The following is a 22,469-nucleotide window of genomic DNA, read 5'->3' as shown; positions in this document are numbered from 1 at the left end:
GCTATATTCAGGACTTCAGAAGGAGGACCTCCTTCGAAAGCCTCATGCACATGACCATATATATTTTGCGATTAGGAAATCGAAGGTCCGCAAAATACGGATACCGTCCATGTTTCATTTGCATTTTTGACTTCAATAGGTCAGTGGTTCACAAGTATAGGACATGTTCTATCTTTTGCAGAACAGAAATTTGGATATTTAAAGGACGCAGATTATCCATGTGCTATCTCCATCTGTATATCTGTTCCGCAAAAAGTTAAAATATGTCTGCAAAATGCATTGTCTGCGATTTGAAGACTGGAAAACTGATAGAATATGTCCTCAAAATGCAGACCGTGGACCCATCAAAGTCAATGGGTCAGCAAAAAAAAATGGGTACGGTTCACATACGTGTCTTAAGGTTCGGCACTTTGCGGACTGCAAAACGGATAAGGTTGTGTGCATGAGGCTTAACCACTGAACAGGCTTGGTTACTTTTTCCCACTCCATTTTAGTCTGCTCTACACAGACTACATTAGGGAAGAGGGTAGCAAATGGAAACACAAAAATCGGCCAGGTTATAAAGGGTTAAATATGTCAAATTGTTTTAAAATACTTATAAAAATCCCTGTATATCATATCTTATAAATAGAGGTGGGACGACAAATCTATTGAATCCACAAATCCCTTGAATCTTGTTGGATTCGAGGTATTCATGGACTCGAATCCCAACCTCATTTACTAAATTCGAATCCAACGAATCCATGACAGCGGGAACCGGTGCAGTCCCTGTATTGTAATGCACCGGCCCCGCTCACTGTGGTATAATCTTATGATCTAACCTGCATTGTTAAGATATAATCTCCATCTGTATTACTTACATTACAACATTAAGTTCCGTAGCAGAGAGGAGGGAGGAGGCCGGGAGGACCCCACATAACAGTGCCATCCACAGATCCCCCCAAACAGTGCCATCCACAGATCCCCCCCCCACATAACAGTGCCATCCACAGATCCCCCAAACAGTGCCATCCACAGATCCCCCATAACAGTGCCATCCACAGATCCCCCCATAACAGTGCCATCCACAGATCCCCCCCATAACAGTGCCATCCACAGATCCCCCATAACAGTGCCATCCACAGATCCCCAAAACAGTACCATCCACAGATCTCCCCATAACAGTGCCATCCACAGATCCCCCATAACAGTGCCATCCACAGATCCCCCCATAACAGTGCCATCCACAGATCCCCCCCATAACAATGCCATCCACAGATCCCCCATAACAGTGCCATCCACAGATCCCCAAAACAGTACCATCCACAGATCTCCCCATAACAGTGCCATCCACAGATCCCCCCCATAACACTGTGTCATCCACAGATCCCCCCATAACAGTGCCATCCACAGATCTCCCCATAACAGTGCTATCCACAGATCCCCCCCATAACAATGCCATCCACAGATCCCCCCATAACAGTGCCATCCCTAGATGCCCCCATAACACTGCCATCCACAGATCCCCCATAACAGTTCCATCCACAGATCCCCATAACACTGTGTCATCCACAGATCCCCCCATAACAGTGCCTTCCACAGATCCCCCCCATAACAGTGCCATCCACAGATCTCCCCATAACAGTGCCATCCACAGATCCCCCCATAACAGTGCCATCCACAGATCCCCCCCATAACAGTGCCATCCACAGATCCCCCATAACAGTGCTATCCACAGATTCCCCCCCCCCCCCCATAGCAGTGTTATTCACAGATCCTTCCATAAGTGTTTGGATCACTTTGTTTCTTACACCGTTCACACAATTCTTATGTACAGGATTCGTAGAATTCGAGATTTGGAAGATTAAACAGATTCGAGAACCTTTTCGAATTCGGATAAAAAAAAAATTTGGATTCGTCCCACCTCTCCTTATAATAAAAGTCACATCAAATACAGGAGAGCCTCCTTCTGCCCCCTCCATTCCAGCCTGCACAGAACAGACTACATTACTGACTCCAGGAGGAGGACCTCCCGATAGCAGCTCTACAGATAAGGCTACTCTCACACTAGTGTTTTGGTTTCCGTTTGTGAGATCCGTTCAGGGCTCTGACAAGCGGTCCAAAACGGATCAGTTTGCATTTTTTATGTATTCTGAATGGAAAAGGATCCGATCAGAATGCATCAGTTCAGTCTCCATTCCACTTTGGAGACAGTTTGTTTGCAGCGTTTTGGTGTCCGTCTGATGAAACGGAGTCAAACGGATCCTAGGCTACTTTCAGACTAGCGTTTTTGCTGGATCCAGGGTTCAGCAAAACCGCTTCCGTTACTGATAATATAACCATCTGCATCTGTTCAGAACGGATCCGGTTGTATTATCTTTAAAATAGCCAAGATGGATCCATCATGAACACCACTGAAAGTCAATGGAGGACGGATCAGTTTTCTATTGTGTCAGAATGTGTTAGAGAAAATGGATCCGTCCCCATTGACTTGCATTATGGGTCATGATGGATCCGTCTTGCTCGGCATCCCAGGAAGGAAAGCAAACCGCAGCCTGCTGCTCTCCGGTATGAGAACGGAACGGAATGCATTTCGGAGCGCTCCGTTCTGTTCAGTTACGTGTTGTACCCATGGACAGTGAATGGGGACAAAACGGAAGCATTTTTTTTCCGGTATTGAGACCCTATGACAGATCTCAATACCGGAAAATATTAACGCTAGTGTGAAAGTAGCCTGAGTCCTTCTAATACCTCTGCAGCTTATATTACTGATATAAGAGGAGGACCTCCTTCTAATACCTCTGCAGCTTATATTACTGATATTAGAGGAGGGCCTCCTTCTAACACCTCTGCAGCTTATATTACTAACTTTGCAGGAGGATCTCCTTCTAACAACTCCATCCTAGCTGATTGTACAGTGAACAGGCTAGATTACTGACTCCAAGAAGAGGACCTCCTTCTAACAACTGGGCAGTTTCTATTACTGATAATAGAGGAGGACCTCCTTCTAACAACTCCATTCTAGCTGATTCTATAGTGAACAGGCTACATTACTGACTCCAAGAAGAGGACCTCCTTCTAACAACTGGGCAGTTTCTATTACTGATAATAGAGGAGGACCTCCTTTTCAGAACTCCATGGCTACCGCAGCGGAAGAGCTGGCATCTGGGCAGAGTACAGTCGGCCTCTGCCTACCAAGTACCTACAGCTCCAAGCTAGAGAACACCAATGAAGCAAGGAGTAGCAGATGCCCACTCAACAGCTGGGGACGTACAGAACAGAGCCAGGCCCCAAAATTCAACAGGTCCAGTATTTGGTTGTGGGTGGACTGCCAGACTAACTTAGGTACCGATCGGCGTAAGGTCAGGTATCTGGTTAGTCTCCCCTGGGAGGGGGAGATGTGTGCGAAACCAACTGGGTTTTGGAGGGGCCTGTTTGCCAGCCTCTTGCCCCAGGATTATGGCCCATACTAACTTTGAAGGAGAAGACAGACCGGCCGCACAGCTTAAATCTGTGGAACTGTTTTGGGCAGGAAAGCCATGCTTGCGGCCGGCCAAATGTGACTTCCATGGAATTCGGGAACCCCTGCCCGGATCTGGATGATTTTTGAATATGTTGTTCACCCAGATCAGAGCTATCCATGGATGTATACATTATGGGGATATGTGGGGTTTTGAGGTGTTTTCTGTGTGTTGGGAAAAATGTGTGTGTTCTGTCTGTGAGTGATTAAGTTAGCCCATTATGCTTGGTAATTGTATTTTGTTGGTTGCGTCTCAGACAATGCCAGTGTGTTAGTTAATTGCGTCACAGACAATGCTCATTGTATTTTGTTGATTGCGTTACAGACAGAGGGAAGGGGGTTTTGTGTACAATTGCTGGGAAGGTTTCAATACTGTAAATGCATGTGATTGGCTAAAATATAAACTGTCACAATCTTCTACAAGGGCCCCAGGGGGCGTGTCCCTTGCTAGGAGACCTGCATAAAAGGCTGAAAAATAACCCATTAAAGAGTTGCTGTTTTACATTCAACACAGAGCCTCGTCCCATGTGTGTGGGGATTGATTTATGCTGTATACCCCCCTTGGCTATTACTTCTAGCTCTTGTAAGAGCTGTTCCTGGCTCCTGTGGTGGTTTTGGTGTAGAGCGGAGTGCTTGGAGTCCTTGGGAAGCACTGGGAGCATCCATCAACGGAGGTACCCGGTCGGGGTGCTTGGAGATCCGTTACAACCTCCTTCTCACAACTCCATCCTAGCTGATTCTATAGTGAACAGACTAGATTACTGACTCCAGGAGGAGGACCTCCTTCTAACACCTTTGCAGTTTATATTACTGATAATAGAGAAGGACCTCCTTCTAACAACTCCATTCTACTATATTACTGACTACAGAGTGTGGACCTCCTCCTAACAACTGCATTTTAAGGCCAATGCACACAAACGTATGCCTTCGAGACATAGCGTCCATGAGCAGGCCATATGTCCCAGAGTGGCATCAATCGTATCCCATGATCATACGAGTCCGGGACAGTAATCCCGCGGGTAGCCTGACGCGCACAGCATTATAGTAAACTATGAAACTGTGAGCTCTGGGACATATGCCCTGGTCACGGACTGTATGTCTCAGAGGGCATATGTTCATGTGCATGGACCCTTATTAGAATAGCGGGTGAAAGGATGTCCTCCTCCTGGAGTTAGTAATATGGTAGAATGGGAATGTTAGGAGGAGGTCCTCCTCCTGGAGTCAGTAATATAAGCTGTAGAGTTGTTAGAAGGAGGTCCTCCTCTATTATCAGTAATATAAGCTGTAGAGTTGTTAGAAGGAGGTCCTCCTCCTGGAGTCACTAATCTAGTCTTTTCTATATAGATGAGGCTAGAATGGAGTGGGCAGAAGGAGGTCCTCTTCCTGGAGTCAGTAATATAAGCTGTAGAGCAGTTAGAAGGAGGTCCTCCTCCTGGAGTCAGAAATCTAAGCTGTAGAGTTGTTAGAAGGAGGTCCTCCTCTATTATCAGTAATATAAGCTGTAGAGTTGTTAGAAGGAGGTCCTCCTCCTGGAGTCACTAATCTAGTCTTTTCTATATAGATGAGGCTAGAATGGAGCGGGCAGAAGGAGGTCATCCTCCTCTATTATCAGTAATATAAGCTGTAGAGCAGTTAGAAGGAGGTCCTCCTCCTGGAGTCAGTAATATAAGCTGTAGAGCAGTTAGAAGGAGGTCCTCCTCCTGGAGTCAGTAATATAAGCTGTAGCGGTGTTAGAAGGAGGTCCTCCTCCTGGAGTCAGTAATATAAGCTGGAGCGGTGTAAGAAGGAGGTCCTCCTCTATTATCAGTAATATAAACTGCAGAGGGGTTAGAAGGAGGTCCTCCTCCTGGAGTCAGTAATATAAGCTGTAGAGCTGTTAGAAGGAGGTCCTCCTACTGGAGTCAGTAATCTAGTCTCTTCTATACAGATAAGACTAGAATGGAGTGGGCAGAAGGAGGTCCTCCTGTATTTGCTGTGTCTTATTGAATTCATATTGGTCCTCTCTATGGAGTCCTTAATCTAGTCGGCTGTGGCAGATTAAACTTTAAAATAAAATACATAAAGGGTGTGTTCGCGCAGTGGACGTGGTTTCAGAAGTGGCATTTTGATTGACTACGTGTCTTGGCGATGTTTTATTGGCAAAACCACACAGCTATTAATGAGAGTGTTAACGGCTGCGCATTTTACCACAAAATGGCCGCGCTGTGTGAGCACAACCGTAAAACTCTGAATTTGATCATGTATTGAAAAATGTATGGGGTCATTTATTAAGACATGCGCCAGCGCTTGATGCTCCTAAGCCGGCATACGACAGCCTTAAATCTACACCGGCTCCGTTGCTGCCTTAGACTTAGATAATTTTATACGCCAAAAACTGGTGTAGGAAATGATAAATGAGACGGGCCGCCCGGGGCACCCCTTCCCTGCCATTCCTCCTTTTCTTAGAACTGGTGTAAGTGACTTGGAAGGGGAAGAAGTCTCAGATTTTGCCGCAAATCACCTTTGCGAAAAAATCTGCGCCAAATATATACCAGAAAGTCGTATATATTTGGTCATAAATTACCTCTTAGTTCTATTTTTATGTGTGAAAACAAGCAGAATGGAATTTTTTCTATTGCATCGATAAAAATACATATGAAGAAATAATGATATAGGAAATACATAATTCTAGTAAAACACTTTCTTGAAGGCAAAGAATTTAATAAGTAACATCAAGAACAGGAGAACCTGCTCCTAACAACTCCATTCTAGTCTCCACCATGGAGGAATGGCTGATACCAGAAAGAACAAGAGCCCTGACTACCGACCAGGACCTGCCCAGTGTCTGCTGCACTGCCAGAGCTGAAGGACCTGGGGTGACGTCATCGTCATGTGATCAGTGAAGGGGGCGGGGCTGGGCAGTGAGTCACTAATCACATGATGGTGACATCATCACAGGTCCTTCATCAACTCTATTGCTGAGCTCCAGCTCCTCCAATTCTCTCCTCTTCTCCTGAATGAGCCACCAAGGATGGACAGGAAGGAGATCAGCAGAAGAATATTAGACCTCACCTTGGAGATCATCTCCCTGCTGAGCGGAGAGGTAAACTTTTCTAGATTTCTCTCCTCTTTATTGTATTCTGTAACAAGTCAGACATCGGGAAGGAGAATCCATCATAGGAAGTGATAGGAAGAGTTCAGGGTCCTGGAGAACGGCCTCCAGACCTTCCAAGTGATGGAGAACCTGAAGATCAGCCCCCAATATGGTGAGTGATGTATCATGTGACCAGTGACCAATAGTCATGTTTTAGGAGCCATGAGAAGGTAAGTAGTCACGTTGTACCCAGGAGGAAAGGGCCGGAGGGGAGCACATGGCCCCAGAAGGGTTTATTCCCTAAGTGTCTCTCTCCATCCACAGGAGTACACAATAGTGAAGAAGACATCGGGGGACTGTGTGACTCCGATCATCCATCTCCAGGAGTCAGGAGAGCGGAGTAGGACCCCTCACACCATCACAGAGCCTCCCCCTCACCCCCTGATACATGAGCAGAAGATCCTAGAACTCACCCAGAAGATGATGGAGCTGCTGACTGGAGAGGTAACACTGCTGGGAATGCTGGGAAATTCTCCAGTAACAGCACTGGAGGGGTCTGGGTGATGACGGTGTCATTGTGTTGTCAGGTTCCTATAAGGTGTCAGGATGTCACTGTCTATTTCTCCATGGAGGAGTGGGAGTATATAGAAGGACACAAGGACCTGTACAAGGAGGCCATGATGGAGGAGCACCAGCCTCTTATATCACAAGGTAAAAGCCGTCATGTGCAGTGTATACACGTGTGTGCAGTGACATGTAATGGAGGAGCACCAGCCTCTTATATCACAAGGTAAGAGCCGTCATGTGCAGTGTATACACGTGTGTGCAGTGAAATGTAATGGAGGAGCACCAGCCTCTTATATCACAAGGTAAGAGCCGTCATGTGCAGTGTATACACGTGTGTGCAGTGACATGTAATGGAGGAGCACCAGCCTCTTATATCACAGGGTAAGAGCCGTCATGTGCAGTGTGTACACATGTGTGCAGTGACATGTAATGGAGGAGCACCAGCCTCTTATATCACAGGGTAAGAGCCGCCATGTGCAGTGTATACACGTGTGTGCAGTGACATGTAATGGAGGAGCCCCAGCCTCTTATATCACAAGGTAAGAGCCGTCATGTGCAGTGTATACATGTGTGTGCAGTGACATGTAATGGAGGAGCACCAGCCTCTTATATCACAGGGTAAGAGCCGTCATGTGCAGTGTATACACGTGTGTGCAGTGACATGTAATGGAAGAGCACCAGCCTCTTATATCACAAGGTAAGAGCCGTCATGTGCAGTGTATACACGTGTGTGCAGTGACATGTAATGGAGGAGCACCGGCCTCTTATATCACAAGGTAAGAGCCGTCATGTGCAGTGTATGCACGTGTGTGCAGTGACATGTAATGGAGGAGCACCAGCCTCTTATATCACAAGGTAAGAGCCGTCATGTGCAGTGTATACACGTGTGTGCAGTGACATGTAATCGAGGAGCACCAGCCTCTTATATCACAAGGTAAGAGCCGTCATGTGCAGTGTATACACGTGTGTGCAGTGACGTGTAATGGAGGAGCACCAGCCTCTTATATCACAAGGTAAGAGCCATCATGTGCAGTGTACAGTATACACGTGTGTGCAGTGACATGTAATGGAGGAGCACCAGCCTCTTATATCACAAGGTAAGAGCCGTCATGTGCAGTGTATACACGTGTGTGCAGTGACATGTTATGGAGGAGCACCAGCCTCTTAAATCACAGGGTAAGACCAGTCATGTACAGTGTATACACGTGTGTGCAGTGACATGTAATGGAGGAGCACCAGCCTCTTATATCACAAGGTAAGAGCCGTCATGTGCAGTGTATACACGTGTGTGCAGTGACATGTAATGGAGGAGCACCACACATTAGACTCTTTATACATGACGTTAAGTCCCTGAATTTTCCTTTTAAGTCAGACATATTGATGGGTTCCATTCACCTGAAGGATCTCCGGTGGCTTCCTGCTAAAGTAATTCTTCTCCAGGAGCTGTTGGGGGATGTCTCGGTGCAGATGCCCCTTTTTGATGCAGTAGATGATTGTTGAGCTTTTCATCTCTTCCCTAACCCAGTTCCTACAGAAGATGATAGGAGGATCTGTTGTCTGTCTGTCACGGACGGTGTACGGGAAACAAGACAATGCAACATGCATATATGACTCACTGGATCCAAAGCTAAGGAACCAAGGAGAGACCCCTGCACAAGACCTAGCCCTTTCCCTGGCTGCTCAGCCTATGCAAAGATCCCAGAGGTGGATGGTTGCATAGCCACATACCTCGACTATATAACCCCTGAACACCCTACAAGAGTGAGGGGACACGACCACCGGCTCCCTACACCAGACACGGAGGGAGTCAGGGTCACCTGGGATCCAGCAAACAGAAAATAACAGATAAATGTACAGCACTTAACTTTGTAGCAGACTGGGAAACAGGATCAGCATGCACACACACTCCACGAAGAAGTATAAGCCGCCCAGTAAAGCATTATGGGGAGGAATTTAAAGGGAAGCAATCAGTCCAACTACATGACAGCTGAGAGAGGCTAACGAGATGAGGAACTGAATACCACAACAAAAAAAACTCAAGGAGGAGGTTCTGAAAGGCCTCTGTCAGAGCTTCTCAGCTGTCTGGTTGTGACACTGTCTCTTCCTTTATATCATTGTCGGCAGTAATGTTGTCGGCAGTTTGTTCTTCAGTAGCTCTTCTGTGGGATCAGACCAGATAGTCTTCTCCTCCGCGCACTGGTCATTAGTGAGCCTTGTACTTTGATGTGGATTCTATCTCATGAAATTTACCTCATAAGCAGAGGTGTCCTTTGGTGCTGTAGAAGGCTGTTAGAAGGATTCACTCCCCCCAGCCATATATATCTGTATGCTCATCCTCAAAATGTACTAGTGTGGAGAAGGAGCCATCGTCCCACTGCCTGCCATTTGCTTTCATAGACCAGAGGATACTTTGGGCCTTTGGTCTGCTAGGTGCTGGGACCTCGGTACAGGTGGTGAGAGACAGAATATTGTTATTTCCCCTGATAACTAAACCTAGAAGTAAAGGAGCTGAGATAAGTGTCTGATCTATAGACAGATCTACAGGAGGCCATGTATTCAGTCACTGTGTGCTTGTGTCTCCACAGATGGATCCAGGAGGAGAAATCCACCAGAGAGATGTCCCCGTCCTCTATATTCCCAGGACTCTCCAGAGGAGAAGTTCCCGGAGAACCCTCAGGTAGATGGAGCTGAGCCCTATACACATCTATATAGGGGGGTCCTGCAGTCATAGAGGGGTCATAGATTGTGGGGGTCTCTCATGTGGATCTGTTAGATTTCCCACCTGTCTGCTGTACTGTACTGAATTGTTACAGATGATAAATCAGGGGGAAGAACTGACTGATATTAAAGTGGAGGATGAAGAAGAGAGGATGATGGGTGATCCATCGTGTAGGAGTGAGGAGGAGGAAGACATACCAGGAGATATCACCACAGGTATGGAATCGTGAATGGAGAAAGTGACTTCAGATTCTGTCCTTGGTGCCTTCAGGGCAGGAGGAGAATCTGATCACCGGCTGCTGCGCTGCTCTTTGATTGGAGATGTCCTCATCACATCATGAAGTGTTCCCCTTATCCAGCTGACAGTGATCACCGGGGATTATGCAGGCACAGCTTTTGTGTCTATGATATCATGATGAGTTATATGTACCTCGTGCAGGAATTACATGCCGCCAGTGACCTTCATGTACTGTCATTGTGCATTGAGGCTTTGCAAAGATGTATGGATTATTTTTATTTTTTTTCATAATGGTTAAAGGGGTTTTGCAGTGTGAGATATCAGCAGCAGAGGAGGAGGTACATCAAAAATAGCTTGTCAGGTAATCCATAGGTGGGCATTATAGTATGGACTTTACTAGTAAAACCATCAGGTCCAAGAGATCGATTTAATAATGAATGCAGTTTGTGATGAGGAATGTCGTGATAGATCCTTTTACGTTAACCTATTGTAGAAATGTCAAATATGTTGTTGTCAGAAGTCAGGGTTGTTGGGTTTTTCACAATATTGAGCTAGATTTGGGTAATAAAATTAGGTGTAGACCAGAATCCTGAACTTTGTGTTCTAGAAAACTTTTAAAGGCTGGAATCACACATTCAGTTTTGGTGCTGCTTTTTGAACCAAAGCCAGAAGTGTCTTGAAAATGCATGACTTAGAATATACCTCTAGTTCCTGCTGGATACACTTCCAGCCTAATAGGAAATCTATATATTTGTCTACTCTAGATTATTAAAAACTCCACAATTTTTTATTTTTTTTATCTTAGCAGAAAATCCCAGTACAAATTCTGAAGGAAACTTATTGTCACTAAATTATAAAGTAGAAGATGAAGATATGCAGCCCTCTTCAGGAGAAAATATTAATGGGCATCCAGGACTTCACAGTACAGATCTGTCATATAATCTTCCTGATTATGAGAAACCTTCTCTTGACCAGAAAGAGCGTGCCATTTTTCAATATGGTAAAGAGTTCACAAAAAGATCAAGTCTTTTTACATACAGAAAAATTTGCATCGGGGAGAAGCCATACTCCTGTTCAGAATGTGGGGAGTGCTTTACAGATAAATCACGTCTTGTTAGACATAAAAATAAACACACAGGAGAGATGTTTAAATGTTTAGAATGTGGGAAAGGTTTTAAAATCAAATCAAATCTTGCTATACATGAGAGAATTCACACAGGAGAGAAGCCATATTCATGTTCAGAATGTGGGAAATGTTTTAGAAATAAATCACATCTTGTTACACATGAGAGAAATCACACAGGAGAGAAGCCATTTTCGTGTTCAGAATGTGGGAAATGTTTTAAAGATCAATCAGGTCTTGTTAGACATAAGAGAAGTCACACAGGAGAGAAGCCATATTCATGTTCAGAATGTGGGAAATGTTTTACACAAAAATCTGATCTTGTTAGGCATGAGAGAAGTCACACAGGAGAGAAGCCGTTTTCGTGTCCAGAATGTGGGAAATGTTTCACACAAAAATCTGATCTTGTTAAGCATGGGAGAAGTCACACAGGAGAGAAGCCATATTCATGTTCACGATGTGGGAAATGTTTTACACAAAAATCAGATCTTGTTAAGCATGAGAGAAGTCACACAGGAGAGAAGCCATATTCATGTTCAGAATGTGGGAAATGTTTTACACAAAAATCTAATCTTGTTACACATCAGAGATTTCATACAGGAGAGAAGCCGTATTCATGTTCAGAATGTGGGAAATGTTTTACTGAAATACCAGGTCTTGTTAGACATGCGATTAGTCACACAGGAGAGAAGCCGTATTTGTGTTCAGAATGTGGGAAATGTTTTACACAAAAATCAAATCTTCTTACACATCAGAGAAGTCACACAGGAGCAAATTTCTGTAATTGATTCCATTTGGGTACAAATAAATTCAAACCAAATATAAAGATTGCCCTAATATATTATGGATGACATTCTGAAGTCTTGTAGGGCTTTAACGTCAAGGCAGCATTGGCAATCTTAAAGTGGCAGTAAAATATATAGATATGGATAAACAGATGGTGGCCGGTGGTAATAGGCAAACTGTTTAACAACACATTGCACTTTTGGCTTTGTTACGCTTTTTAAAATAAAATAAAAATTCCAACCCTTTTTTCGGGGAGATTCGATGGTATGGACGTTACATTGACGACTTGCTGCTGGTATGGTTGGGCGGTGTGGCGGACATACCACCGTTCTCCTCTTATTTGAATAAATGTATTGAAACTCTCTCTTTCAGTGTTCACCATGAAACTATGTCTGTTCATTTTTGGGATTTTTGTTTGAAAGGCGACATTGCAGAATCTACGGTCCGTACATCTACCTTTAGGAAAGTGACAGCGGGTAATACAACACTTCTGGCCACATCCTGTCATCCTCCCCATGTAGTCCGCAATATACCCAAAGGTGAAATGATACATGCCATACGCAATTGCTCAGATACGGAAACATATCTTCAGGAAACTGCTAATACAGGTAAAAGACTGAGGAATAGGTTGTATGGTAGTAGAAATGGGAGCAGTACAACATTAACCTGACAAAGGAGATCTGCAACTGTGCAGGGAGTAGTAGTAATAGCAGCAGGTGTAGTAGTAGTTGCAGCATTAGATGTACAGTATAGATGGTGACCGTAAGGGAGTACATCCCACCACTGCTGCCACTCTATATTAGCCCCACGCTCCCACTCCAGATCCACACAGAAAGGAGGCAGAAGGGGGCATATAAGGGGGTACTTCTGTGTTGACACACATTAAGAGGGGAGCATGGGGGTGTCTTCAAATGATGAAATTAGTGAGTGTGCCATAAACCAACACCTGTTCTTGCCAACAAAAAGATACATAAGATATATAGATAGACGCTCAGATATAGAGCCATCTCTTAAATAATAACGTGACACTTCTTGTGTCGATAACATTTTCTGTAAATTAACAAAGGTGAAGCATACTGAGTACAGCAAGGAGCTGACCATATTTGAAGGAGGTGAAACTGTAATAGTCACAAGTTAAGGGTTAAATAAAACATGAGAACGTAAGTTTCTCATTAAGCCCCCTTGGTGACTGAGAGCGGAATCTGTAGATCCATTCCGTCTCTTTTTGAAGGATTCTACGGTCCCAGTCACCCTTTCTGGGGGAGGGTCTCACTAATTCCAGGGCTGAGAAAGTCAGGGACTTCAGATCCCCACCATGTTGTTCCCACATGTGATTTGCTATAGGGGTATCTTTATTTTTCTTGATATCATTAGCATGTTCAAGAATACGTCAACTGAATTCCCTGAAGGTCTTTCCCACGTAATCCTTGGGGCACGTGCATTGACAGAGATACACTACCCCTTTTCTCCTACAGTTAACGAAGTCTCTAATGTCGTATCTCTTATTTGTGACTGAACAGATGTTGGTCTTGGTGCTTCTCAGAAAACAACAGGCCGAACATGTCCCTCAGCGAAAAGTACAGATCGGTTTTCTATCTAGCCACGCCCTCTCAGGGACTGGCCGTGAGAAATGTACCAACCGGTCACGTAAACATCTGCCTTGTCTAAAGGTGACATTTGGACGGGGAGGGACTACATCAGCCACACCTGGATCCATTAGGAGAATGGGCCAGTATTTGTAACGATAGCCCTAACTTCCTGATTTTGCACATCAAAGGTGGAGATAATCCTAATGATTTCCTCCCCTTTTGCATTAGACTCCCTAGGTACTAGAAGGGAGTTACGTTCACATGATTCTGCATTTTGGAAAGCCCCTCTTAGGACCCGCTGTGTATAGCCTCTCATCCTTAAACGGTCCTGGAGTCTATTAGACTCATGATGGAAGCTTTCTATGTCTGAGCAATTCCTCCTCATCCTTAAGTATTGACCCCGAGGGATACCCCTTTTTAAATTCGTAGGGTGATGACTGTCCCAATGAAGTAAGTTTTTCGTTGCGGTAGCCTTTCTGAAGGTGGTCGTAACAAGTTTCTCTCCCTCCTTAGTGACCCTGACATCCAGAAATGTTAGTGTATCTGGATGAAATTCAAAGGTACAATATAGGCCTAACTCATTTATATTGAGTGCCTTAACAAATGTTTCAAATCCTTCAGCGTCACCGTTCCATATTACAAAGACATCGTCAATATAGCATGTCCAGAAGACAATTTTGTCCCCCACCAGGTTTGTATATCAGGAAAGACCACCTTATCCTCCCACCAGCCCAGGAGGAGATTAGCATATGTAGGGGCACAGGGGCTCCCCATCGCGGTCCCCCTGAGCTGGTGGAAGAACCGCGAATCGAACAGAAAAAAATTATGGGTAAGGACAAATTTAAGAAGAGTCACTACAAAGTCATTATGGAAACTATAGCAGACCGCCCTTGTTTTTAGAAACTCGGATGCTGCTATCAGTCCTTTTGAGTGAGGAATAGAACTATACAGGGATTCTACATCTATGCTCGCAAGTGAGCATGATGTTTCTATATTTATGGTCTATATTTTTCGTAGTAAGTCCATAGTATCCGTCGTATAGGAAGGAAGGGCAGATACAAAGCCCTTTAAAATCTGATCAATATAGATACCGCTATTCTGGGTAATCGAGTCCACTCCAGACACAATTGGGCGACCCCTCAATGGGGATAAACCCTTGTGGGGTCCATAAAAGGTAGCTGTCTGAGGTGAACTCGGTCGCAGAAAGCGGTATTCAGTCTCATTGATGACATTCCTACTTAGCCCATCATCAAGAATGGTCACAAGTTCTCTTACAAAGATATCCGTAGGATCTGATGGCAACACCCGATAACATTGTCTGTCATTCAGCAGACGTTCGCACATTTGTCTGTACTGCATATACCCCATAATTACAATATTCCCTCCCTTATAAGCTGGTTTCACCACTATTGAGGTGTCCCTTTCCAAACTCAAAAGGGCCTCGGTTTCAGGGCCTGACAGATTGTGAAAAAATGGTGTGGATTGGGGTAGCTTTTCTATATCCTCAGTGACCAATTGTAGAAAAATATCTATGTGATCATAATTCATAGGGAGATGGAATTTTTTACTCTTAGAGCGAAGGTCCGTGAATGGTCCATGTCCTGGTTTATGTGTACCCTCGTCCAGTAGTTTCAGAAAGATTCTAAGGTCAGCAAATTCACTTTCCTGCAGACCAAGTTGTTCACAAGTAAGTCTATTATTATTTTTCATCAACTTATGCCATTTTAGTTTTCTCGAAAATAAATGGAGATCTTTGATCCACATAAACAGATAGAATTTTGTTGTGGGAACGAAGGAAAGTCCCTTTTTAAGGAGGGACTTCTCAGCCTCACTAAGGATACGAGAGGAAAGATTAATTTTTTGTAGTTGTTCATTTTCCTCTAATCTTCTGTTTTGGTGCGGTCCCGAAGTTGATATGGACCGCCCCTGGCTAAAAAATCTCCCTGAGTAACTGGTGTGGAGTTGGATACTCGCCACCTTTCCCTCTCTGGCCATCTGATCTTGGCCATCTCCTATTATTGTAGCGTCCTCTACCCCCACCCCTTTGGCCCCGTCTATAGTTAGTTCTACCTCTAAAATTGGAGAACTCAGAGCCCGAGATCTCCTGTTCAGAGGAGGAGAGATCTGTTTCAGGGGTAGGAAGAGACTTGTTATAAAGCTGGTAAGCCCTATTTTTCCTGAATTCTTTCAGGTCCTTATTGAATTGTCTGTGTTTTCTTTCTTTGATCTGACCCTGGAATCTCTCTACCGCCGTCTGCAGAGAAGACTCCCTCCTATTGAAGTCAGGGTCAGTCTTGAAAGACACAGCCACATCAATCAGGCCCCTCAATTTATCCGAAGATTTTTCAATGAAAACTTTCTCCTCCTCAAGGAGTAAGTTCATCAGCCTCAGGGAACTATTGGTAAGCTCCTGTTCCCACTGTGTAAACAATCCTGGTGAACGTATACGCTCAGCTGGAGTAATGGGAATACGTATTCCTCTAGGAATAATTTTATGCTCCAGATAGCTTTTTATGGATTTAATCTCCCACCATGACTTTATATTGTTTTTATATTCATCATATAAATCAGTAAATGTCAGTTGGCAGGTTAATGAGTTCAATAGACCAGGTAGCTCCTTGTCTGAAAAAATATCACAGGCTTCTTTTATAAGTTCCTCCGTAAACAGTGCGCCTGACAGAAAACCAGCCATAGAGAAGTCAAAATCACTGAAAAAATATATTTCAAGGATAGTTGCTATGACAGTTGCTATCACTGAAAGCAACCACCTAAAACGGAACTTTTATTTAAGATTCTTTAACAATAAAACAAGTCCCAAATAGGACTGATATAGACGTAATGCAACTACAGAAGGAACTATGATAACCTGGACAGTAAGCCAGTAAATAGGGAATTACATTGGGACAACACGTCTATATACCTAATGTCTGTCCCTGTTTAACCCTACAAAAATTTGCTCAGCCCAGATATACACCCGGATGGTAGGGGTACTCTGTCCACGTACCAAGTCTGCTTTTATGAGAAGGAGGTTTCACAAGGTCTAATGAAAAGTATTTATTCAGATAAGACATTGGAGAAGAAATATGCTGAGTTTTAGTTTATCTTCAGTGAATAGAGAGAGAGTGATTCACATCATTAGATGTTAGATCCTGTATGTTATTATGTTAAGATATAGGAAGTAAAGTATAATCATATAAGTGCCTGATAATTAAGTATATTCATGGTATCTATTATAGAAATAGCTGAATTGTTTGTATAGTCTGAATGTGTATGTTACTATGAGGAGTTAATTATTTCAGTCTCAGGTGTTACTGAATTGTAGAGAGAGATCATGAATAAATAGCGTATCTTCAATCGAAGACAATAGACCAAAGTATCACCAGAAAGTGGTCTCTCCCAATGAATATAAAAGGGACTTTTTAGTATTTGTCTTAATTAGATAGGTTTAATCCTATATTTAGAAATAGAATGGATGTCTGGTGGAGTTGTATACTAAGGTGTCTGTGTGAATAGAGTAGGACTTTGGATTGTGTGACTAGACTGGAAGTTAACAAAGTGTATATATGATTGCTTGGTGAGACTCAACATTCTATTGTTTCCCTGTTAGACATTCCAAATCCTGTTTGAAAATCAGTTAATAAGTAAAATCTGATTAAATTCCCAAAATTTATAAGTGGACCTCTGGTGCCATCTGGTGGTAGAATAGAATTAAGGAATGTATTGCGAAACCGGTAGGAGGTGCTATTCGTGATGTCACTAGTTGTTGATTAAACTAGACCAATCCCATTTTGGAATGTGATAGAAAGGTTGGGTGAACTAACAGTGAGGATCATCACCTGAACACACCTCTGGAGGGGAATATCTTGAAATACACATCTGGAGACATCTTGATCCAACTGCTTGACCACCTATCCAGCCATTGGAGGCAGCCATCTTAAAACCATTGAAACTGATTTCTGCTAGCCGATATTCTGGTATAGTATAACCTTACCTATATTTTGTAGGAGGATTGCCTGGGACGCATCCCCTGCAGACCCAGGTGGTGTCACAAGCCTGGACACATAAGGGCCGGCTGTCCCCATCGGGGTGAACCCATGGATACCTACTATGGCTACCACCACTCATTGTATGCCAGAAAGCGGTGTGCCACAGGTGCCTCCGAAACTGTAGACAATAGCCACCTGTGCCAGGTGGAAGTGGAGGACACTCTGGGGGTAGCACTGCTGGATTCAGGAAGCCTGGTGTCCCTGGTAAGAGCTGCCCTGGTGATGCCCGTCGAGTATACTAGCCGAAGGGTCGGCGTTGTGTGCATTCATGGGGATTTAAAGGACTATCCCAACGCCCTGGTCTCTATATCAACGGTGGCCGGCAGGTGGACTCATGAGGTGGCTGTCGCCACAAAATGACCGTATGAAGTAATAATTGGGAAAGACTACCCTGGTTTCCCGGCACTATGACTGGACACAAAAGTTACTGATACTTGTGATACAGATGTGACCCTAGCAGAGTGGAGAGACCAGAACCCTGGGAACCTAAGTCCGAAGGGCCAGCGGTAGGGGTAACCGCCACTTCGGTGGAAGAGGGGGAGACAACCCCGCTAAGTGTGATGGTGGGAGACATGGAGGACTTGCCGCCAGGTCCGGAGCAAGCCGACCTCAATGTCTCCGGGGATAATTTTGGTACTGCACAACATCGGGACCCAACCCTATCCCCTTTTCTCATGGGTTATCTGGGAATGCAAAAATGCAGGATCGGATTTTACAGCGGTTTTACTGGCACAGTGTGTTCAGAGAGGTAGAAGAATATTGTAAGTCTTGCCCAACCTGCCAGATAACTAGCCCCCAGCCACATTTCTGTAGTCCCTTGGTACCCATCCCGATTATCGAGGTCACGTTCAAGCGAATCGCTATGGATCTTGTAGGCCCTGTAATGAAGTCTGCTAGAGGACACCAACACATCTTAATTGTCCAGGCACAACAGTGTATACACTGCACATGACGGGTCTTACCTTGTGTTATGAGAGGCTGGTGCTCCTCCATTACATGTCACTGCACACATGTGTATACACTGCACATGACGGCTCTTACCTTGTGATATAAGAGGCTGGTGCTCCTCCATTACATGTCACTGCACACACGTGTATACACTGCACATGACGGCTCTTACCCTGTGATATAAGAGGCTGGTGCTCCTCCATTACATGTCACTGCACACACGTGTATACACTGCACATGAAGGGTCTCACCTTGTGATATAAGAGGCTGGTGCTCCTCCATTACATGCCACTGCACACGTGTATACACTGCACATGACTGCTCTAACCTTGTGATATAAGAGGCTGGTGCTCCTCCATTACATGTCACTGCACACACGTGTATACACTGCACATGACGGCTCTTACCTTGTGATATAAGAGGCTGGTGCTCCTCCATTACATGTCACTGCACACACGTGTATACACTGCACATGACGGCTCTTACCTTGTGATATAAGAGGCTGGTGCTCCTCCATTACATGTCACTGCACACACGTGTATACACTGCACATGACGGCTCTTACCTTGTGATATAAGAGGCTGGTGCTCCTCCATTACATGTCACTGCACACACGTGTATACACTGCACATGACAGGTCTTTCCTTGTGATATAAGAGGCTGGTGCTCCTCCATTACATGTCACTGCACACACGTGTATACACTGCACATGACGGCTCTTACCTTGTGATATAAGAGGCTGGTGCGCCTCCATTACATGTCACTGCACACACGTGTATACACTGCACATGACTGCTCTTACCTTGTGATATAAAAGGGTGGTGCTCCTCCATTACATGTCACTGCACACACGTGTATACACTGCACATGACGGCTCTTAGCATGTGATATAAGAGGCTGGTGCTCCTCCATTACATGTCACTGCACACACGTGTATACACTGCACATGAAGGGTCTTTCCTTGTGATATAAGAGGCTGGTGCTCCTCCATTACATGTCACTGCACACACGTGTATACACTGCACATGACGGCTCTTACCTTGTGATATAAGAGGCTGGTGCTCCTCCATTACATGTCACTGCAAACACGTGTATACACTGCACATGACGGCTCTTACCTTGTGATAAAAAAAGGGTGGTGCTCCTCCATTACATGTCACTGCACACACGTGTATACACTGCACATGACGGCTCTTACCTTGTGATATAAGAGGCTGGTGCTCCTCCATTACATGTCACTGCACACACGTGTATACACTGCACATGACGGCTCTTACCTTGTGATATAAGAGGCTGGTGCGCCTCCATTACATGTCACTGCACACACGTGTATACACTGCACATGACGGCTCTTACCTTGTGATATAAGAGGCTGGTGGCTCCTCCATTACATGTCACTGCACACACGTGTATACACTGCACATGGCGGCTCTTACCCTGTGATATAAGAGGCTGGTGCTCCTCCATTACATGTCACTGCACACACATGTATACACTGCACATTACGGCTCTTACCTTGTGATATAAGAGGCTGGTGCTCCTCCATTACATGTCACTGCACACACGTGTATACACTGCACATGACGGGTCTTACCCTGTGATATAAGAGGCTGGTGCTCCTCCATTACATGTCACTGCACACACGTGTATACACTGCACATGACGGCTCTTACCATGTGATATAAGAGGCTGGTGCTCCTCCATTACATGTCACTGCACACACGTGTATACACTGCACATGACGGCTCTTACCTTGTGATATAAGAGGCTGGTGCTCCTCCATTACATGTCACTGCACACACGTGTATACACTGCACATGAAGGGTCTCACCTTGTGATATAAGAGGCTGGTGCTCCTCCATTACATGTCACTGCACACACGTGTATACACTGCACATGAAGGGTCTCTCCTTGTGATATAAGAGGCTGGTGCTCCTCCATTACATGTCACTGCACACACGTGTATACACTGCACATAACGGCTCTTACCTTGTGATATAAGAGGCTGGTGCTCCTCCATTACATGTCACTGCACACACGTGTATACACTGCACATGACGGCTCTTACCATGTGATATAAGAGGCTGGTGCTCCTCCATAACATGTCACTGCACACACGTGTATACACTGCACATGACGGCTCTTACCTTGTGATATAAGAGGCTGGTGCTCCTCCATTACATGTCACTGCACACACGTGTATACACTGCACATGACGGCTCTTACCTTGTGATATAAGAGGCTGGTGCTCCTCCATTACATGTCACTGCACACACGTGTATACACTGCACATGACAGGCTCTTACCTTGTGATATAAGAGGCTGGTGCTCCTCCATTACATGTCACTGCACACACGTGTATACACTGCACATGACGGCTCTTACCTTGTGATATAAGAGGCTGGTGCGCCTCCATTACATGTCACTGCACACACGTGTATACACTGCACATGACGGCTCTTACCTTGTGATATAAGAGGCTGGTGCTCCTCCATTACATGTCACTGCACACACGTGTATACACTGCCCATGACGGCTCTTACCTTGTGATATAAGAGGCTGGTGCTCCTCCATTACATGTCACTGCACACACGTGTATACACTGCACATGACGGCTCTTACCTTGTGATATAAGAGGCTGGTGCGCCTCCATTACATGTCACTGCACACACGTGTATACACTGCACATGACGGCTCTTACCTTGTGATATAAGAGGCTGGTGGTCCTCCATTACATGTCACTGCACAAACGTGTATACACTGCACATGGCGGCTCTTACCTTGTGATATAAAAGGGTGGTGCTCCTCCATTACATGTCACTGCACACACGTGTGTACACTGCACATGACGGCTCTTACCTTGTGATATAAAAGGGTGGTGCTCCTCCATTACATGTCACTGCACACACGTGTGTACACTGCACATGACGGCTCTTACCTTGTGATATAAGAGGCTGGTGCTCCTCCATTACATGTCACTGCACACACGTGTATACACTGCACATGACGGCTCTTACCTTGTGATATAAGAGGCTGGTGCGCCTCCATTACATGTCACTGCACACACGTGTATACACTGCACATGACGGCTCTTACCTTGTGATATAAGAGGCTGGTGGTCCTCCATTACATGTCACTGCACAAACGTGTATACACTGCACATGGCGGCTCTTACCCTGTGATATAAGAGGCTGGTGCTCCTCCATTACATGTCACTGCACACACATGTATACACTGCACATGACGGCTCTTACCTTGTGATATAAGAGGCTGGTGCTCCTCCATTACATGTCACTGCACACACGTGTATACACTGCACATGACGGCTCTTACCATGTGATATAAGAGGCTGGTGCTCCTCCATTACAGGTTACTGCACACACGTGTATACACTGCACATGACGGCTCTTACCCTGTGATATAAGAGGCTGGTGCTCCTCCATCATGGCCTCCTTGTACAGATCCTTGTGTCCTTCTATATACTCCTACTTCTCCATGGAGAAATAGACAGTGACGTCCTGACACCTTATAGGAACCTGACAACACAATGACACCGTCATCACCCAGACCCCTCCAGTGCTGTTACTGGAGAATTTCCTAGCATTCCCAGCAGTGTCACCTCTCCAGTCAGCAGCTCCATCATCTTGTGGGTGAGTTCTAGGATCTTTTGCTTGGGTGAGGGGTCGGCTCTGTGATGGGGTGAGGGGTCCTGCTCCGCCCTCCTGACTCCTGGAGATGGATGATGGGCGTCACACAGTCCCCCGATGTCTTCTTCACTATTGTGTACTCCTGAGGATGGAGAGAGACACCTAGCTGAAAAAAAATTCTTACGTGGACCATGGTCTCTCCTACTACTGTCATCTTATATGTGTCTATATAGAT

At 45.0% G+C, this 22,469-nt stretch overlaps 1 protein-coding gene across 1 annotated transcript; it reads left to right on the top strand.

Moving 5' to 3' along the window:
- The first annotated feature begins 7,226 nt into the window (after positions 1–7,226).
- Positions 7,227–12,456, top strand: LOC122924907 (zinc finger protein OZF-like). Its single transcript, XM_044276448.1, has 4 exons — positions 7,227–7,283; positions 9,725–9,816; positions 9,953–10,073; positions 10,901–12,456. Exons 1-4 carry the CDS (start codon positions 7,250–7,252, stop codon positions 12,004–12,006), a joined length of 1,353 nt encoding a protein of 450 aa, XP_044132383.1. The 5' UTR covers positions 7,227–7,249; the 3' UTR covers positions 12,007–12,456.
- Positions 12,457–22,469: the final 10,013 nt, after the last annotated feature.

Source organism: Bufo gargarizans, chromosome 1 (genome assembly GCF_014858855.1).
Source record: "Bufo gargarizans isolate SCDJY-AF-19 chromosome 1, ASM1485885v1, whole genome shotgun sequence".
Lineage (NCBI taxonomy): Eukaryota > Metazoa > Chordata > Amphibia > Anura > Bufonidae > Bufo > Bufo gargarizans.
This window is presented reverse-complemented; position numbering and strand designations above follow the sequence as displayed.